This window comes from Bactrocera neohumeralis, chromosome 3, assembly GCF_024586455.1.
Source record: "Bactrocera neohumeralis isolate Rockhampton chromosome 3, APGP_CSIRO_Bneo_wtdbg2-racon-allhic-juicebox.fasta_v2, whole genome shotgun sequence".
Taxonomy (NCBI): domain Eukaryota; kingdom Metazoa; phylum Arthropoda; class Insecta; order Diptera; family Tephritidae; genus Bactrocera; species Bactrocera neohumeralis.
Genome location: NC_065920.1, coordinates 14516765 through 14537749, shown reverse-complemented (window position 1 = coordinate 14537749; position 20985 = coordinate 14516765). Strand labels below are relative to the sequence as shown.

Genomic DNA, 20985 nt, shown 5'->3' with positions numbered 1-20985 from the left:
AGTATAAAAATTATTTTGCACTTCGAAATCCACAGCATAAATTTTTAATACGCAAAACTCGAGTAAAATATGTACCATTATACTAATACAATTTTCATTGTAAATCCATTAACGCAGCTCAGGGAACTTGTGGTAAAAACTCATAACCATTTTTAAAATTCCTTACCATTTGCTTTGATTTCGTTTAAGAAACTTCATTAATTTTTAATCGGATTTGTTTTCAGAAAATCTGTCAAGAAGCAGATAACAAAAGGGAGGACATGAAATGGCTGGTGAAAACGCTAGACTCCTTACTTAGCTACGCCAGCGAAGATGAGGCCAATCTCGAACAGAAGAAACTCGAAGATCTAATTGCTCGCTACAAGAACCTCATACCGACCATCGAAATAACAATGGTAAAGACCGAGGTGTTCTCCAAGTGCTACACGTATCGTCGTGAGGTGCACGAGGTTGTCTGTCTGCTTAGCAAAGTGAAGGAGCAAGCCACCAATATACCACCACCAGAGAGTCTTGAACGTGTCAACAAGCTGATTGAAGAGCAACAGTATGCCATTAGCCAGCTTGATCATCAACGTCCACATATCATGTCAATGCTGCAGCGTGGCCGTGATTTAAGTAAAGACGTGCATGCGCCATCTTTCGTTAATGTCGAAGTGAAGAACTTAGAGACCGGCTGGAATGAGGCGTACACCGAAACCGCTGACAAGCTGCAATCACTCAAGGGTACACAAGCTGTGTGGAATGACTTTGTCGATCAGAAGAACGACATCTTTTCGATGCTGCAGACAGCGGAGACAGAGTTGCGTGCGCTAACGCCATTGCAGACCGATCCAAAGAATGTTAGCCAAGATTTGCATGCCAAGCGTGAGCTGAACTTACAATTGCAGCAAGCCTCCCATCAACTACTGCCCAAATTACACTCCTTGAAAGCCGAATTGGCGCCTTTGGCTGCCGCTGATAAGCGTCCCATATTGGAGAAGGAAGTAACCGAGGTTGAGAAGATGTTCTTCAATACCATGGAACATGTGAAAGATCGCGTTGGTTATCTGGAAGACTATAGTGCCAAGTGGAATAATTACAAGTCCCGTTTGTCTGAGTTGCAAGAATGGGCAAACCGTGTAGCACCGAAGAGCATTGAGGCCTTACAGTCGGAAGACCTCACACCAGAAGAGCGCGTAGTGAAGGTGAACGCATTCAAGGGCGTACTTGGCGAACGTATGAAACAACTGGATATTTTGGCTTCGGATGCTGCCGAACTGGCGCCCAAAGAGGGTAACATTGCTGAGGCTAAACGTCTTAAGGGTGAAATTACCAAATTACAAGAGGTGCTGAGCGCTATCAACCGTAATGTCGATCATCAAGCAAAGGCTGTGCAAGAGGATCTGGTGAATTGGCAACAGTATCAAACTGGTTTGCAGCAAATCAAGCCAGTTATTGAGGAAAGTGAAATCAAGGTAAATACAATAGTTCCTAAGCCCATTACACTTGAAGAAGCCGTTGCATTGCAACAAAATGCCAAACAATTCGAAACACAATGCCTTGAGCAGTTAGACAGACTCCAAGGCATTTCAAACATTAGTCATAAAATGCTGTGCAAAACCAATGCCCCTGACGAGTTAGATGCCATGCATTCACGCTGGACATCAGTTCATGAAAATGCCAAGCAAGCCAGTGGTAAGCTGGAAAAACTGGTCGCGAATTGGAAATCATTCGATGCCGATGCAGCCAAACTCGAAGATTGGGTCAACAAAGGCGAGCAAGTAATGGGCAAACGTCCAGCTGTGCTCAATACACCGCACGTTGATAAGCTTGAGAAGGAACTCGTTAAACTGAAGTCGTTCAATAATGAAATTTCTGAACAACAGGCGAAACTCGTCGCGCTCGGTCAGTCAGCCGATCAGATAAGCTTGCATTTGGCGCCAGAAGGCGCAGTTGCGCTCAAAGATCGCGTAAATGGCATGAAAGCCAAACTGCAAAAGCTCTCCGAGGCCACACGGGCCAATATCAACGAAGTGTCGGACGCAATTATTGCGCGTCAAGACTTCAACGCCAAAATGGTAAACTTCTCCAACTGGATGGATCAGCTGCGTAATCAAGTCGCACAAGTTGAGGAGATTAATCCAGAGCGCGTTGAGACCAGTCTGCATGTAATACATGCGCTGATGCAAGAGCATGCCGACAAGAAACCCAGTTTCAATGCCATTTATGATGAAGTGAAGCAGCTGTCACTTTCAGCGCCGGCTGAAGAAGCTAAATCCCTTAATGATTCATACACCGGTTTAGTTGTTAACTATCAGAATCTCGAAACCAACTTGCAGCAGAAAAAGATTGCGCTCGAAAAGTGGACAGAGATTCTGGGCTGGAAGAATGAAACCGAAAGTCATCTGAATTATTTGAAACATCAGCTAGAGAAACCTGATGGTCCGCAGCCCGAAGAGCTTAATAAGATTATCAATGAAATCGACACAATTGGTAGCTCAATAAGTTATTGGAAAGCACAAGCCAAGGACATCGATGAAAGCCCCGCTATTCAGTTGCGCGACGCTTTGACACGTAAACCATTGATTGCCTCACAGATTGTTAACGATATCGAAAACAAATTAGATAATCTTAAGCTGCGTTCTCAAGCACAAAAACAACAGGCTGAACAGATGAATGTACGCAAGGAGAAATTCCAAACTCTCGGTCAAAATTTCGGTCAAGCGTTGTTGGACAATCGTGCTAAATTGAATAGCATTCTTCAACAGAAACCCGGTTTGGATAACATTGACCAAATAATCGCCGATTTAGTCGCGCTTAACGAAGTCATTAAAGGACAAGCAGACATGAAGAATCGTCTACACGATGAAGGTTCTATACTGATGCGTGAAGATATCGCCAGTATGCCAGCCATACAAGAGAGTCTTCTATTCTTCGACAAAGATTATGACACGCTACAGAATGAAATCGCCGAACGCATACAAAAGTATAACTTGATTAGTCAAGCGCTACGCGAATACGCCGATACCAAGGATAAGTTCGCAAAAGAGTTGAAGAAGGCCGAGGATCTCTTCAACGCTATACCACAGCAACCACGCGACGAAGTGGAGTTGCAACAGGCCGCAGAAAAAACACGCAAGACTATGGAGCAAATACGTAAGTCCAAGACGAATCTCGATGATTTAGAGCGTCGTGGTAATAATGTGGCGAAGCTATTTGATGCAATCGGTGAGGTTGTGCCACAAGAAATAGGCAATGATGTGAAGACAGCCAAACAACAATGGCAAGATCTCCACGATAAGACTGCAAAGAACGCACATATCTACGAAACGGAAGCTGTTATTTGGTCTCAGATCGAAGATGCTAAGAAAGAACTTTTACCATGGTTAAGTGAAACCAATCAAGGTTTATGCGATGCCGCTGATAATTCAATCGAAATCGAGTTTGGACCAATGCGTCTAACTAAATTCCATGCGGAACTGCCTTCTTACCAAGTATTGAAGGACACTATTGCCGAGAAGAGTCGTGAGCTTGTGAATATTAACAATGGCGTGGAGATTCCATCTCTTACCGAATTGAATAAACTGCTGACTGCACAGTTCCAAGAGGTCGATTCGAATGCGGCACGTTTGGAAGCTGTAACCTCTACCTTTAACGAGCAAGAACAAGATTTGCGCAAGCGGATCAAAAATGCCGGCGAACAAGTTAACAAATTGCGTGAACAGTTAATCAAATGCGATGACATGTCCGGAGAGCCGAACAAAATCATGGAACGATTACTTAAATGCCGGGAATTGCGCGCCGAATTAGACAATAGTGCGAATGAAATTGACAATATCAAGCAACGAGTTGATGAGATGCGCTCGCAATATCCCACTTTCAGCGAGTCTATCATACCCAAAGAGCTGAACAATGTGCAAAAGCGCTTCGAGGCTGTCGATACACACGCCAAGAAGATCGAGTCATCACTTTTGCAATTCCTTAAGAAATTCCATGCCGATAAAGTGAGTATGCTAAAGCGTATAATTGCTACCCAACGCGAAAAGGTCGCATGGTGCCAACCAGAGTCGACGAGTGACAAATACAATTTGGATGTGAAACGCTCGTCACTTTTGGAGGTGAGCAAAGCGATTGATGATTGTCACAAGCGCAATGCCGATATTGGCAAATCTCTGGAACTACTAACAGCTGTGGAATCGTCACAAAACCTGAAAGACCTGCAAAAGGACGCGCAATTGTTGAACGGCGAAATGAAAGCACTGCAAGACAGTTTCGATAAAATCAAAAATGTGCTCGATGAAAACGTAGATTTATGGTCGCAATATGAGCAATCCAATGAAGAGCTCTCCGCCTGGTTGCGTGATGTTGAGGGACGCATCAAAGCCGAGACTAGCAATCAAGTCAATGTGCCTGAAATCGAGAAGAAATTGCAAGAACTCGCATTGTTACAACAGGATATTGCGGCACATGAGCCGGTTGTGAAGAATTTGGAGAAGACTTCGCAGTTGCTGATGGAGAAAAATCCTGAGGCACGCATTAGCCAGTTTGTCACGCATTTGTTGCAGCGCTACCAGACTGTGGCGAAAAGCTTGGCCGGCTACGTTGACAAAGTGCATAATGCCCAACGTGCGAATAACAATTTCCTAACTGCCACTAAAGAATTCAATGATTGGCTGTCTGATGCCAAGATTGAATTCCAGGAATTGGCGCGTATGGGCTCACCCGGCTCATCTTCGGCCACTGCACAGCAATTGCAGACAATTAAGAATTACTTGCAGACCTTCGATAATGGACAAATTCTATTGAATAATGCTGTGGATATCGGCGAAGCATTGTATCCCATTGTAACACCGGAGTATCGCGAGAAGATACGTGCAGAATTACGTAATGAACGCGAGAACTATGACTATTTGCGTGACGAGGCGAATGCGCTTTTACAACAGGTGGAGGCAGTATTGATACAGAAGACATCAATTGAAGAGAGTTACACACAAGTATCACACTATCTCAATGAATCCAAAGCCAAGGTGGCGGCTGCTGACGAGCTCTATCCCACATTGGCGGCTAAGAAGAGTGCTCTGCAGAATTACAAGACACAGTTGCAAGAGATTACTTTACATAAGAATGCACTTAAACAGTTACATGACAAGGCTGTGACACTATGCGATGATGAATCCGAACGCAAGACCGAAGAGTCTATTGAAGAGTATAATGGTTTGTCGAAGAAGATCGCCGACCGCATCAATGTGGTTGGTAACCAGGTTGTTAAACATGAGGCGTACGATCAGGTGTTGGAGAAAGCACAAGATTGGCTTAATACCATCAAATCTGAAGCCATTGACATTTTAAATGAGACAACTTTCGAAAAGGAAGGCGCAGAAGAGAAGTTGACTGTTGTTGAAAATCTATTGCAACATAAGCCTGAAGGTGACTCCATATTCGATACATGCCAACAACTATTACAAACAGTGCTAACACAAACACATCCCAGTGGTCATCCTGCTTTGCTACGCAGCTTTGAAGAACCCAAGAAAGCGTGGGTAGACTTCATGACACTCTGTCAAGACTCGCTCGTCAAGTTGAAACAGCTGTGCTCTAAATGGGATGAGTTCGAGTCGATTATCGATGAGATCGATAACTGGATGAAGGACGTTGAGAATGTTGTGAAGAGCCAGAGTCTGAAAAGTACGGCCGGAACGAAAAAAGCACATTTGGCACAATTACAAAACATCGCCAAAGACATTGAACAACGTGCAACGTCCATTAATGATCTACTCGATCAAGGTCGTGAAATTGAAGGTGAAACCGATTTGAATCTTAAATTATCGCGCTTAAATACACGCTATCAAACTTTGAAGAATCTCTGTAAGGAATCTATTGCGAAGTATGTCAACTACGCAAAAGATCACGAAACATTTGATACTGATTATGAGGTTTTCAAAAAGGATCTACAACAGTGTGTGGAAGAATTGGTACAAAATAGTGAGATTGTTGGTGACCAAAATGTTTTGCAAGATCGCCAAAACAAATTGCGTGAGATGGCGGATAAACGTATCAACGACTCTACCGCATTCGAGAGCTTGGTGGATCGTGGCGAAAAACTGTACGGACATACAAGCCCCGATGGTCGCGAGATCATACGCCAGCAATTACGTACGCTGCGTACCATGTGGGACAACTACTCCGATGATTTGAATGGGGCCACACAAAAGATCGATCAATGTCTGCAACAGTTCAACGACTTCAATATTGCCAGAGACCAATTGGCCAAGTGGCTAAAGGATGTGGACAAAGCAATGCAAAGCCACACCGAGCCAAAGACCACACTACAAGAAAAGCGCGCACAACTCCAGAACCACAAGTTACTCCACCAGGAAATCACCACTCACAATGTGCTGGTGGATAGTGTGTGCGACAAAGCGCAGATCTTGATTGATCAAATCAACGACAATACACTAAACGTTTACCTCCAATCACTTAAACAAATTTTCAATGGCATTGTGGAAAAATCAGAAGTAATTCTAAACAATTTGGAGAAATGCGTGCAAGAGCACACCGAGTTAAACACACAAGTGACCGCCGCTAAGGCTTGGATATCTGGCGAGAAAGAGAAGCTGTTGGAATGTGACGATGCCTATGGCGAAAAGGCTGACATTAAGCGTAAGATTGAGACCTTGGTGCAGTTGGCACAGAACAAGCCACAAGCACAAAAGATAGTCGATGATATACGTCAGCAGTTCGATAAGGTTAAGGCTAACACTTCAGAAAAGGGTAATGAGATCTTAGCGAAAGAAATCGATGAACTTGAAACAACCATAAAGAGTCACTTCGATGACATCGAAGGCATCGAAGGCAAGCAGCGAGATGTGCTGCAACAATGGAATGACTTCGAGAGTAAACTTGAAGAATTGACGAAGTGGTGTCGCCAAGCCGAAGGCGTTTTCCGTGAACAACAATTGAAATCAACACTACACGAGAAGGTCGAACAATTCGAGAAATATAAAATACAACGAGATCTCATTTTGCAAAAAGAGAAGGAAATTGATGCTTTTGCTGATGCGGCACATGCGTTGTTGAATAATTGCGGCGCCGAACGATTGAAGACACTAACTATACAGATCACAAATCGTTATCAACTGTTGCAAGTGTTGAGCAAGGAGGTTGTCAATCGCTGGTCGAATTTGGTGGACGACCATCAAATATATCAAGACAAATACAATGAAGTTGATCTTTGGCTCCAACCAATCGAACATCAACTGGAGAATGCTTTGAAAAACGAGCCTTCACAAGCCGCTAACATTTTGCAAGTTCTACTTTCTGAAAAAGAACAAGCTGAAACCTTATTTAGCGCATTAAATGCCGCCGGTGAAAAGGCATTGCCCGAAACATCGACTGAGGGTCGGGAGAAGATACGTAAAGACCTGCGTGACATACACGAGCGTTGGGATAAATTGGACGAAGGCATACGCAATCTGCAGAAACGCCAGGAAGCACAAAGTGTGCAGCTGTCAAGCTACCATGATATACTTGGTCAGACCGTCAACTGGTTGGATCAAATTGAAAAGGTACTGCAGAACGAGAATCCCAGCACTTGGACGAGTGCTCAGGAAATACGCTCCAAATTGTACAAATACAAAGCGACCACACAGGATATTAACTCGCATAAACGCATCATTGAAGCTGTGAACGAAAAAGCTGCCGTGCTATTAGAGGGCACAGTGCCAGCAAATACCGCCGAGATCAAGAATGCCGTCGATGATATTAACAAGCGATATGAGAAAGTAGCAGGTGATTGCGCCAAACTGCTTGGTGAGCTCGAGGATGCTTTCGATGTGTATCAACAGTTCAGTGAATTGCAGAAGGCACAACAGGATTATCAAAAGAATTTGTGGGATCGCTTGACCGGCTATTCGGATTATTCCGGCAATAAGCCGGCTTTACAAGCGCGTTTAAGTAAGATATGTGAAATTCAAGATGCTTTACCCGAAGGTGTAGTTAAACTACAAAATCTGTCTACACATATTGATGAGAAGGCCAAGCTGTTGCCGGCACGTTCTAAAGAAGCGATGTCAAGAGACCTGGCCAATTTGCATGCCGACTTCGATAAGTTCAGCGCTGCTCTCAGCGATGTGAAGAGCGGCCTGGAGAATCGTCTGCAGCAATGGAGCGATTATGAAGTGAACCTGGATCGGTTGATCAATTGGTTGAGCGAAGCTGAGAATGCGCTCAAGAATTACAATCCCAAGTCCACAATGGAAGAGAAAGAAGAACAACTAAACCGCTTCCAATCACTAATGCAGAACTTGCGTCAAAATGAAATTGAATTTGAGAAAATGAAAGACGATTCTTCGGAACTCATTCAAAGTTCAGGTGAAACTAGAATTGCCGTCAATGTGCAACAAGTTACCTCACGCTTCCAGTCCATACAAGCGACAACAAAAGAGATTCTCAAGAAATGTGAACAATCTGTATATGATCATCAACAATTCAATGAGAAATACAAGCAGTGTTCAGATTTCCTAGCCAACGCTCAAGCGAAATACGATGATTCCAGTGATCTATCGCAGGTGGGCTCTCGTGATGATCTCCTGAAGAAACAGACTGCAATTCAAGAACTGTTGGCTCAACAGCCCAATGCTTCATTGATGTTGAACAGCACCATTGAAGCGGGTGAGAAGTGCTATCCATCCACGGCCACAGAAGGTCGTGAGGCCATACGCGTGCAATTGGCTGAGCTGCAAGAAGCTTTCGATAAACTCTATGACAATGTAACAATTACTTCGCGTAAGTTACAGGACAAGATGTCCAAATGGTCTGGTTTTGATGAAATCGCCGAGAAATTGCAAAACTGGCTCAACGAAATCGAGAAAACACTTCCAGCCGATATCGAATTGAAAACAACTTTGGACGAGAAACGCGCCAAACTGCAAACATACCGCGACATCCTCAATGATCTCAATAACCATCAAGTTGAGGTGAAGAATTTGCAAGAAATCGCAAGCAACTTGCCAGAGCAAAATGATCATGTTGACAATATTACCAAAGAAATTGCCGAACAATTCGCTAAGATACATAAGCGTGCACAGAACTTCGTGGAACGCTATGAAGCAATTGTGAGTGATCATCAACAATACACTAAGGCCGTTATGGAAGCACAGGAGTACATTGAGGCCACACATAACACCATTGACTATTGGGGTGATTTGGATTTGGAACAAGTTTCACTACATACAAACTTGGATCGTTTGAAGAACCTCAAAGACAGCTTGGCGGATGAGTTCCCACGTGTCGATCAAGTGCGTGCACTTGGTGAGAAGGTTATACCTGGCACTGTCGAGAGTGGACAGACAAACATCAAGTCACAAATCGATACCACACAACAAGAGTGGGAAGGTCTAATCGCAGCTATTACATCAACCATTGAAGCTATTGAAAATCGCTTACAACAGTGGGCGGAATATGAACAATTGCGCGATCAGTGCTTGGCTTGGATAAGAGAATCGGACAACAAGTTACATGCTATTGATCTCAAGCCAACGCTCGATGAAAAGAAGACTCAGTTGGAAGCATTAAAGAACTTGCAAGGTGAAATGCGTGCTAAGGAACTTGAAATCGATAGCGTGTCCGAGAAGGGTCAGCTCTTACTGAAGGGTGCCTCCAGCATGCGCTCATCTGGACCTGAATTAACAACCAAGTATCAGCAGATATTCCTTAAAGTCAAAGAACTCAATAACCGTTGGCAACAGTATGTTACCTCACATCAGGAATTCGACAACGCCGTCTCTGAATGCGCCACATGGATTAATGGCATCAAAGACAAATTGGATTACTGCGCTGATATGTCTTCTATGAGCCAAAAAGAGTTGGATAAGAAGTTGGCCACCATACAGGATATCTTACTATTGAAGGATGAAGGTTCTGTGAAGGTACTTAGTATTGTTGAGTTGGCACAGAATGTGCTTGCCAATACTGCACCGACTGGCCACGAAGCGATCAACAAGAAGCTGACAGATCTACAAGAATTGTGGTCCAATATTACATTACGTATCATCGACGTAAAGGCCACCCTGGATGACTCCATAACTCAATGGTCAGGATTCTTGGAACAGGTACAGAATGTACGCAAATTCAATGAATGGCTTGAGAATGTACTAAAAGACCTCTCCGAAAATCAAACTACAATGCCTGAGAAGCGTGCGCAACTCGACCGCGTCAAGGCCACCGAAGAGAAGGTGCGTGTAGAGAAAATCGATGTTGATGCACTGAAAGTACAGGCTAAAGAGATGATTGCTAGCGGACAACAAAGCCAAGCTGCGTTCCAAGCTCAAAAGGTATTGGACAACTTTGACGAATTATATGCTCGCATACAGAAATTGCTCTCTGATCGTCATGATCAATATAGAGATCATCGTCTCTACAAGGAAGCTTATGATGATTTGGTTAGCTGGATTAGTCGTGCACGTGAGAAGTTCCCTGCTCTTAAGCAGAGCAGTCTAAGTGACAAATTGGCCATTGAGAATGCTGTACAAGCCACAGAAGCCATGTTAAACAAGCAGGCACAAGGTGAGCTATTGGTCGAACATTTGGTTCATACTGGCGAAGTCGTATTGACTAGTACATCGCCACAGGGACAAGAAATCATTCGCAATGACATACGCGCTTTGCGAGACAGTTTCGAGTCACTCTTCCGTGAGATCAATCAACAAAAGGAAAGTTTGGAAGTCACTATGGTGCAATGGCGCGCCTACAAGGATGAGTATGAGCGCTTAATTGAATGGCTCCAACAAATAGATATTCTCGTAAAGAATCACAAGTTGAATTTAGCGCCAAGCTTGCCAGAGAAAGAGAAACAAGCTGCTGATATGGCTGAAGTTTTGGCTCGTCTGGAGAAGGGCAAAGAAGATATTGATAAATTTAACGCCTCTTCAGCGGGATTACTAAAATCTCATTTGGAGTCCTACGTCAACAACCAGCTAAGACACTTGAACTCAATGTATCAAGTTCAGGTCAATCTTGCTAAGGATGTGTTGAAGAAGGTTGAGACTAACCGCGATCAACATCGTGAATATAATGCGAACTTGAAGGCTGCGCAAGACTGGATAAATGACGCCAAGACTGCTATACGTGAGGCTAGTGAATCCTCCAGCGCAGGCTCGAAGGAGCTTTTGCAGAAACGGCTGGAAAAGATACAGCAGTTGATTAGCAATCGTGAAATTGGACAGAATCTGGTACACACTGCGATCAACAACGGCGAAAAGGTGGTCAGAAACACCCGTTCCGATGGCCGTGATACGATTAACAGTGAAATGAGAGATTTGCAGAATGATTGGGATAGGTTAGTTAAGAAAATGTCTACCGCCAAGGTACAATTGGAAACCAACCTACTACAATGGGCCGACTATAGCTCGAGCTACTCACAATTACAACAATGGATTACGGATCGTGAGAGTAAGTTGCAACAGGCTTGTGACCAGAAGGTTGTAAAGTCGAAACGTGGCCAACCTGGTCTCACATCCGGTTTGAGTGAACGTAAAGCGAACCTACGGCAAACTAATAATATTGTGCAAGATATAGTGTCCTTCGAACCAATGATACAATCGGTGGCTTCGAAGGCATCCGACCTACAACAGGGCGCGCCTGCCTCAGAAATCTCAAACAAATATGAGACACTCACCAAACAAGCCAAGGATCTGTATGAAAAGCAAAAGACAACAATCGACGAATTCCAGGCGCTCATTGATGCGGGTAACGAATTCGCTGCATGGTTGCGTAGCTCTAAGGAGCGTTTAAGCAAGTGCTCAGAGCCTACTGGTGATAAACAAGCGCTGGCTGAGAAAACACATCAATTGAAGATTCTACAAAGTGAAGTGCCGGAAGGTAAAAAGAAACTGGAAGCCGTAGTAACGCAGGGTCAACGCGCTTCTCTCAATGCTGAACAAGAAGATCGCGAGATCATTGAAGAAGAAGTCGGTTTGTTGCAAGAAGAATTCGACGCTTACGTAGATGCTCTCACTAAAGCCAAGGATTATTTGGAAGTAGGTATTGTCAAGTGGTCAGATTACCAAGATCAATACAGCGAAGCATTGGAATGGCTTACCAAAACCGAAGCGTTGGTGCAATCCTACAACAAACTGCAAGACAGCTTGGCAAGTAAAAAGATAGTGCTGGAAGAGTTCCAAGGTCACTTGCAAACACTTTTCGACTGGCAGAAAACTTTAGATCACTTGAACATGAAGGCACAAATGCTGCTGGAGACCTGCTCGGACACACGTATCAGTAATGCCATCATGCAGTTGACAACCAAATACAATGCTTTACTTGCACTGGCCAAGGAAGTGATGCGTCGTTTGGAGTTGCACTACCAAGAGCACCAACAGCATCGCACTTTGTATGAGGAATGCCAATCTTGGATTGAGGCCACACGCGAGAAACTTGAAGAATGTGCACAGATACCTGGCACACTCAACGAGGTACAAATCAAACTCAACACTGTTAAGAATCTGCGTCAGGGCTTTGAGTCGGGTCAGAATAAGCTACGTTATCTACTCGAACTGAAAGAGAAGGTAATCATGAACACCGAACAGGGTGGCGCTACCAAAGTGCAAGAGGATACTGATACTCTGAAACAAGATTTCGATAAATTGCTTGTCGACATGAATGACGTGCGTCAGAAACTGGCCAATCGCCTGTCACAATTGGAGGAAGTTTACAAACTACTTAAGCTGCTGACCGAATGGCTTGAAGATGTCGAACCGAGCGTTAAGACGAGCGACGAGTTCCTGAACGATTTAAGTGAAAAGCGTGCCGCATTGGAGAAATTCCGTGCCATACAACGTGACATAAACGGTCACAACGATATTGTTGAGAAGATTAACACACGCTTGAACGAAGATAACAGTCTTGACCGTAAGGACTTCCGCGATGGTCTCAGCAAATATGAGAACCTACAAGAGACCGTTGGCAAAATCATTGAGTCGCTCGAAAATCAAGTCAATAACCATGACAAATACAAGCAAGCCTTCAATGAAATACAAGATTGGCTGCGTCGCACACGTATTGAGATCGAACAGTGCGCCGACTGTCATGGTGAGAAGACGCAAGTAGAAGAGCGTCTCAATAAATTGGGTGATATTGGTGCTAGCATGGTCGAGGGTAAATCGCTGCTGGACGCCTGTGAAGAATTGAGCCAAGCAGTGATTGCCACAAGTGGTAATGAAGGTCAAGATACCGTCTCGCAAGAAATCAAACAATTGGTAGCCGAATGGGAGGCACTGCAGGCAATGGTGCGTGATGCACGCTCCAATTTGGAGACCTGTCTCGGTTTGTGGAATGCATTCTTGCAGAATTTCATTAAGATTAACAAGTGGATTGAAGATGTTAGCCGACGTGTGGCGACCGCTGGCGAAGCTGAAAATAAAACACCCGACGACTTGGCATATGCCAAGGTAAGTTCATTCATGTGTCTCCACTAACACTTTCCCTATGTATTAACCATTCACGTAAGCTCTGCACCTATTGTAACTAACTAATCAACTAAGCTTATTGCGAGCAGTCATCGTAGATTCACATATAATCCTAAAAATGCTACGACTCACCCACAAAACACAGTGTACAAAACACAATGCTTTTCAGATCTAAAAAAAAAAATTAATTAAATTTCTGTAATCACTAAATTTGAATAATAACTTTTAATCGAAATTAAAAGCGAATAATATGTACCTTGTCTTAACTGAAATTTTGTATTTCCGCACAGAAACTATTGGAGGAAGTTGTAGCGGAGAAGGATAATGTCGAAGACCTAAACGATGCCTGTGAATTGCTCATGGAACACAGCGCATGCACCCGAGTTCGTGATCAAACCGTGGAGACTCAGTCCAACTACACCAAACTGTTGACAATAGCGCAAGGTGGATGCTTGATCTGAGACCAAAGATCTATAGAGCTTACTAATTATTTGATATAACTTTTTCAGGTCTCGTTTCCAAGATCGAAAAGAATCTCTCGGATCACACCGAGTTCTTGAACTATAAGAAGGAAATGGACGCTTGGATTGAGAAGGCGCAAGAAATACTTGATGGTTGCACTGTAGATGGTGATGTTAGCGAGATCGCACAACAACTGGAGACAGTCAATGTAAGTACATAAATATTTAAGAAAAAGGGTTCGTGTTTTTGGGTGAAGAAATTTTCAAATACTCGTTCAGAAAATTATATATAACCGAAAAATTAATTTTTTTGGACTTTGGGACTTTCAGTACGGCTAGCTCTCCACAACCCCAACTTGTGGGAGGAGAGAAAGTCCCATAATTATGACTTTGTTGGAGAACCTCCTTTAAGTTTGTCTTGGACTCTTTCTTGATTTCAGAGTGGATTCTCTTCGCATACCACTTCTACCTTATGTAGTCTCAGAAGTGTCCTTGAACAATTTTTGATTTCAGTATAGGCCTTTGTTAAGAAAATTAACTGTCCACTATAACTTAACCTAACCTGTACTTTTTTCACAGTCCCTAGCATCACGCCTCCCCGAGGGTCAACATCTGCTCGGTATGGTACAGGAGGCGTACACGAAAGCATCGAACATAACACCCGAAGGCAAACAAGAGGTCTTGCGTGAGTTGATGACTAAAGTACGTGAAGATTGGGACGCATTGGGACTCGCTGTCAAGCAGAAGTTGAGTGATTTGAAGCAAGCACAGAACCGCTGGTCCGACTTTGCCAACAATCGCGACAAGCTCGAGAAGTGGCTCGTCAGTACTGAGAATACACTCAAATCTGTGCCCGACACTAAGGGTGAACTGAGTGAAATGAAGACACTACTCGAACGCTACAAGACACTACAAAACGAAATCAAACAGAAGGGCATTGATATTGAGAATCTATTGGGCGAAGCCAAGGGCTTAGGTACCGAAGTGGATGCTGTACACCAAAAGCAGACACGTTGGGAGAAAGTAAAGAACGATTGCGCCGCCTACATTAAGGGTTTGGAGAACGAAATGGCCGACTACAATGCCTATCATCAGAGCTTGCAGGATATCGAGAAATGGCTGTTGCAAATTTCCTTCCAACTGATGGCACATAATTCGTTGTTCATTTCGAATCGCGAGCAAACCGAAGAACAAATCAAACAACACGAATCTTTATTGGACGAAATTCAAAAGTATCAGTCCAACTTGGACGATTTGAATTCCAAGGGACAAGCACAAATCAAGCGTTATGAGCCGACAACACCAGCCATACGCGACACTGTCGAGTCACAGCTTAAGAACATACAGGACAGCTACAATTCATTGTTGCAGACCTCAGTACAGATCAGGAATCGCTTGCATGAATCCTTGGCCAAATTCAAGGAATACGAGGACACACTGGATAGCATAATGCGCAATTTGGAAGCCTATGAACCGGTCATACAAAATGAGCTGGATGCGCCCGCCACCAGTTTGGAGCTGGCGCAACAACAATTGAAGTGTGCGCAGGTGAGTGCAACGCAAAGCTTGACTAAGATTTTTTTTGTTTGTTTTAAGTTTTGTTCGGTACTGGCTTACGATTAGCCCGAATATATTTTCCTAAATTTTTATTGTTATCACTGTCTCACAGGACCTGCAAACTAAACTGAACAACGAAAAGTCCCGCCTCGCTGCCGCTGTGCAAGCTTGTGAAGCCGCCACCGCCTCCATCAGCCGTCCCAGCTCGCCGCTGGAGTCAGCCATGCAGACCATACCCGAGCGTGAGCTCATTGTGCGCGCTAAGCTGGAAGATTTATTGGATCAGGTGAGTGGTTAGACAAATATTATATGGGGAAACTTGATGCTCAAAACTGAATCTAGTAAAGCTATGTAGACCTTAAACGGTAAATTTTATGCCGCATTTTTGTGTTGCAAATAAGTATATAAACCCGTGTGGTATCTACGAAATAAGTACATCTTTTTAAAATACCTTTTTATTTTACTAATACTTTATTTGTGTAATTTAGCATTCCTTATAACCTATGTATGTATTTTATTTTTGCATTAATTTTCCTGATTTTTGTAAACCGCTGCACTTACACAACAATAATGCACACTGCCATTTATCAACCAAAATAAACAATACAAAAAATACCTATCCGCCCGCTTAACCACAACTTCCGCCAAATCCGTTTGAAAATCCGACCTAATTAATTTCCGTAAAGATGCCGAGTAACCGAGCAGAGTACTCAAGCAACATCGCCGCCAAAGCTGATGTCGCACTTGAGTTACCACAGACCAAAGATGCTCCGCTTGATCCAGTGCGTTCCAATAGCGAGCGTGTAACTAAGCTTAATGCTTTAATCACTAAGGTAAGTCCGTCGCCGCTTGAGCTGTTTTTCTAGCCAGCTTTGCAGGAAATGCCTTGCTCCTACTACTGCCTTAGCTCCATACTAATTTTCTTATATAACCTGCTTCATGTAACTATTTGGCCAACGAAACAAAATTTTGTCACCAATTTGCTATAACACACACACACACTGTATATAAAACATTTCTAATAAGGTTGCTCCGGGCAAAATTTTTACATACGCGGTACTAGGTTGGATCGGGTTGGGTTCATAATGCTTGCAATTATTGCTATTATTGTACTTACAAATCAAATTTATTTACCTCTTTCGCTTAGGTGCAATCCCACTTGGGTGGATTGACCGCTTCAGTGAGTGAATTAGAGCAACAACAGAAACAACGCGCCGAGCTCCAAGATTGGGTTAAGAAACAGGAAACAACTGTTAGTGATTGGCTAACGCGACCATGCAAGTTGCGTCCGGAAGCAGCTAAGCAAGAGTTGGTGGCCATGAATGACTTGTTGAATTCGATTGGTGATAAGCGTTCACAACTGATGTTGGAGATGACAGGATCATGTAAGTATCTGAGCACGCATTAAACTTCGGGAGCGCCGAAGCTGAAATACCCTTGAAAAAAAAAATCCATATAAGAACTTGATTTTGATCATTCAGTTTGTACAACAGCTATAGGCCACAGTCGTCCGATCTAGAAAAATTGTTCGGATATTACCGCCGAAGCTAGAATATCCTTGAAAAAAATCCATATAAGAACTTGAATTTGATCGTTCAGTCAAATAACGATTTTTCTTATAAGAACTCGGTTCCGAACATTCAGTTTGCATGTCAGCTTTATACTATACATAATAGTCCGATCTGAAAAATTTCTACAAAGGATATGCCATTGACCTAAAAAATATTACATGCCAAATTTAGTGCAGATTTTTAAAAAAATTAGCAGGTTTCCATACAATAATTTGATTCCGATCGTTCAGCTTGTATGGTAGCTATATGCTATAGTGGTCCGATATCGATGATTCCGTCAAATAGCAGCTTATTGGAAAGAAAAGAATGTGTGCAAAATTTCGGAGTGAAATCCCAAAAAAGTCAGTGACCACTTCGCGTGCATATAGAGAGATAAACGGATACGGCTAAATCGACTCAGCTCGGCATGCTTATATTTTATATATATACATATATTTAGATTTTATAGAGTCTCCGACGTTTCTAAAAGGCTTCCCTTTCGAAACGAGGTTATATCTCTGAAAAAAGCAGCCTTTGGCCGGATTAAATCTGGCTCAATTCCATGGCAGACGTGGGAATTGGTCCTCCGAAGTTTCCTTCTGAGTTCTGCAAATTTCGTGGCAAACTTAGTATACCCTGTTAAGCGTATAAAACGATGAATAAGACCGGTTTAGAGATAAACGTTAACATGTGGCGGCTTAAATTCCCTTTGTTTCTGAATCTGCTTTTTTTGTATCGTTCTTATCAATATTCTAACGTTTCACAACTTTGGGCGTTCGATACTTTCTCTCTTTTCACGATTTAATGATTTACATATTTTTACTTGCAGTGGCCGATGACGACACCGATCTCGACGACAACCTCGACAAACTCGAGTCCGAGTTAATGAACGCAATTGCTAAGAAGCAAGCAGGACAGAATGATATCGATAGCTATCGTCAAGGTGTACAGGACGTACAAAACTGGTTTGATTCGCTTATCAAACGTATGGATGTATTGGACAAAGGTTCCGGTTTGAATTGTGCCCAGAAAAAGGCTGCCATCAATGAAATCAAGAAAGAGTTTGAAGAACAAGGTCCGAATAAAATCCAAGAGCTGAAGGGCAAAGCAGCACAAGTTGCAGAGGCTATTAGCAATTTGGATGGTCAACAGGTGGAAGAACAGATGAAATCACTGGATCGCCGTTATGCGGATCTCGGGAAACGCATCGATCGTAAGTCACAGCTACTTGACGTTACCAATAAGGGCGTTGATGGCGCTAAGGGTGAAATAGAACAGTTACATAACTGGGTTAAGGACAAGATACAAGAGTTGCAAACACCCACTGCAATGGGTTATGAACCAAAAGCAGCTGAGGCACGCCAACAAGCTATTAAGGGCATTATGAAGGAAGCCGAAGCGAAGAAGTCACAAGCTGACGCTTTGGAGAAACGTATTGCCAATATGCAACCCGAACTTGAGCCAGTCGAATACGCACAACTCGAGTCGGCGCTGCGTCAATTGAACTCCGAGCAAAAGAATCTATCTGAGGTGCTCAAGAGCGAATTAGATCGCGCGCTGGATGCGTCTAAGGCACGTAAAGCGTTGGAGGTTGATTTGGAGAAGGCACGCGCTTGGTTGAAATCGAAGATTGCCGAAGTACGGAAATTGCCTGTGTATCACCCACTGCCATCGTCCGAAATCGAGAAGAAAATACAAGAGAACAAGAAGTACGATGATGAAGCAAAACAATTCAATGATTCGGTGCTGAGCGACGTACAACGACAAGCGGCGAATATAATGAAGGACTGTCCGGAAGCAGATAGAGCAGCTTTGCAGAAAATTCTCGATGAAATAGCTGGCGATTATCAAACCCTAAAGGATGAGAGTGGAAAGCGTGCTAAAGCTTTAAGCGATCTCTTGCAGGGACGTAAATCATTCGAGGATGCTATGAAGAATATGAGCGATTGGTTGAATGAGATGGAAACCGCCACCGCTGGTGAATTGCGTACAACCAGTGTACCCGTGTTGGAAGAACAAATGGCTCACTACAAAAAATTGCTAGAGGATGCCGAAAGCAAGGCTGACTTAATGAACAATGTGGCCGACCAAGGCAAAGGTATTTTGCCCACGCTAAACAATCCGGATAAGTTGAAACTAAACGACGATATCAAAAACTTGAAGGATCGTTACGGTAAAGTGACACAGAACATTAAGGATCGCGTAAATACGCTCTCCGATCATATCAAGAAATACAAGGATGCCAAGGGTAAATTGGCTGACTGCATGCAGTTCCTCAACACCATACAGCAACGTTTGCGTGAGCTCAATAAACCAATCGGCTCAAAGATCGAAGACGTACAAGATTTACTGGGTGCATACGAGGGTATACTGAAGGAACTCAAGGATAGCAAGAACAAAATGGGTGACATACAAATGGATGATCTACCCGAGTTGCAGAGTATACTACAGCAACAAGATGATATGATTAAATTGATTGAGGATCAATTGGCTCATCTGCGTCAATTACTGCTGCTACGTGAGCAATTCATTGCGCTTATCAATGAGATTATCGCTTTCATCATGAAGTACACTGATGTCATAATCGATATTGAGAATTCGCCCGATAGCTTGGAGGACAAAATCAACAAGTACGACGATGTTATTGTCAAGATTCAAGAATGTGAGGGTCTGTTGGCTTCTGCTACCGATAAGGGTCAGAAGATCGCATCGGAGGGTTCTGCCGCTGACAAGAACAGCATCACTGAACAATTGCAATCGCTGAAGAATCAACTACAGAACCTGCGCAAAGCAGTCGAGTCACAACGTCAAAAACATCAAGTACAACTCGAACACCATCGCAAAATGGCTGCCGAACTCTCAGAAATTCTTGATTGGTTGCATAATAATGAAGCGTCTGCCAAGTCACGTCCCCTATTAGATCGTGATCCCGAATCTGTAGAACATGAAATTCAAAAACATCACAAACTACGCAACGAAATTCAGGGATATCTCGATAAATTCGACAAAATCAATGCTAGCGTCAAAACAGAGGTCGGCATGCCTGGCTCGCTGGTTGAAATGCTTTCCGAAGGTCGTTCATTAGTCTCCTCACTGCCACAAGAGCTTGAAGATCGCGAGAAGTACTTGATCAACAATCGCGATTCACGTCTTGAATACATGAAATTGGTGGCTAAATTCAATGATTGGGTGCACGAAGCTGAGACACGCCTACAAAATAGCCAACATGGCATCGACTATGAAAATCTCGTACAAGATTTGGAAGAACATAAAATCTTCTTCGGCAATGAGACGCCAATTAAGAATTTGGTGCATAAACAAATTCAAGAAGCCGCCGATAAGATTTGGCCCTCGCTGAGCAGCTTCGAACAGTCGGAATTGTCACGCGAATTGGCCCAACATCAAACTAAATTGGCCAACACCATTGCAACAGCCAAATCGCAGCAAGGCGAATTGGAGAAAGAGGTCGATCGTTGGCGTGAATACCAGCAGTCAGTGGAGCGCGTCAAAGCAACCATTGAACGCAGCAAGTTCAGCGATGAACCCGTACAGAATCTGGCTGGCCTGCATTTCAACATACAGAAATTGACGCACGCTATCGGCAATGTGCAGGTGAGTGCAAAATTTGAAATTATATTGGTTTAACTGAGGGCATATATACCTGTATACATACGTAAATTTAAATATTGTTTGAAGTAAGTTAATTCTGTTGCAATTACCAAGTGTTTTTTCTAATTTTTTGGTCTACTTTTGAATCAGATTATTATTATACTTTTGCAAAAATTTAAATGTCTTGATGAAACTTGATATACGTGTTCTCCAGCATCCAATAAAGGTTGGTATTGCAGAGTGGAATAATCGGACCACTGCCAACCTACAAAACGTCATTGATTGAAAACCTATAAAGTGCTATAACTAATCACCACAATGAATTTCATTGGCAAACTGTGGTTGAAATTATGTTAAAAAGTGGGC

The 20985-nt window shown here is 43.2% G+C and overlaps 1 protein-coding gene across 1 annotated transcript in view; it reads left to right on the top strand.

The window, feature by feature from the left end:
- The window catches only part of LOC126752965 (muscle-specific protein 300 kDa), a 204152-nt gene that overhangs the window by 74835 nt on the left and 108332 nt on the right, over positions 1 to 20985 (top strand). The window contains 8 exon segments of the mRNA XM_050464018.1: positions 225 to 13424; positions 13733 to 13886; positions 13952 to 14112; positions 14483 to 15451; positions 15573 to 15746; positions 16147 to 16293; positions 16608 to 16845; positions 17840 to 20622. Coding sequence (XP_050319975.1) covers positions 225 to 13424; positions 13733 to 13886; positions 13952 to 14112; positions 14483 to 15451; positions 15573 to 15746; positions 16147 to 16293; positions 16608 to 16845; positions 17840 to 20622 — 17826 coding nt within the window.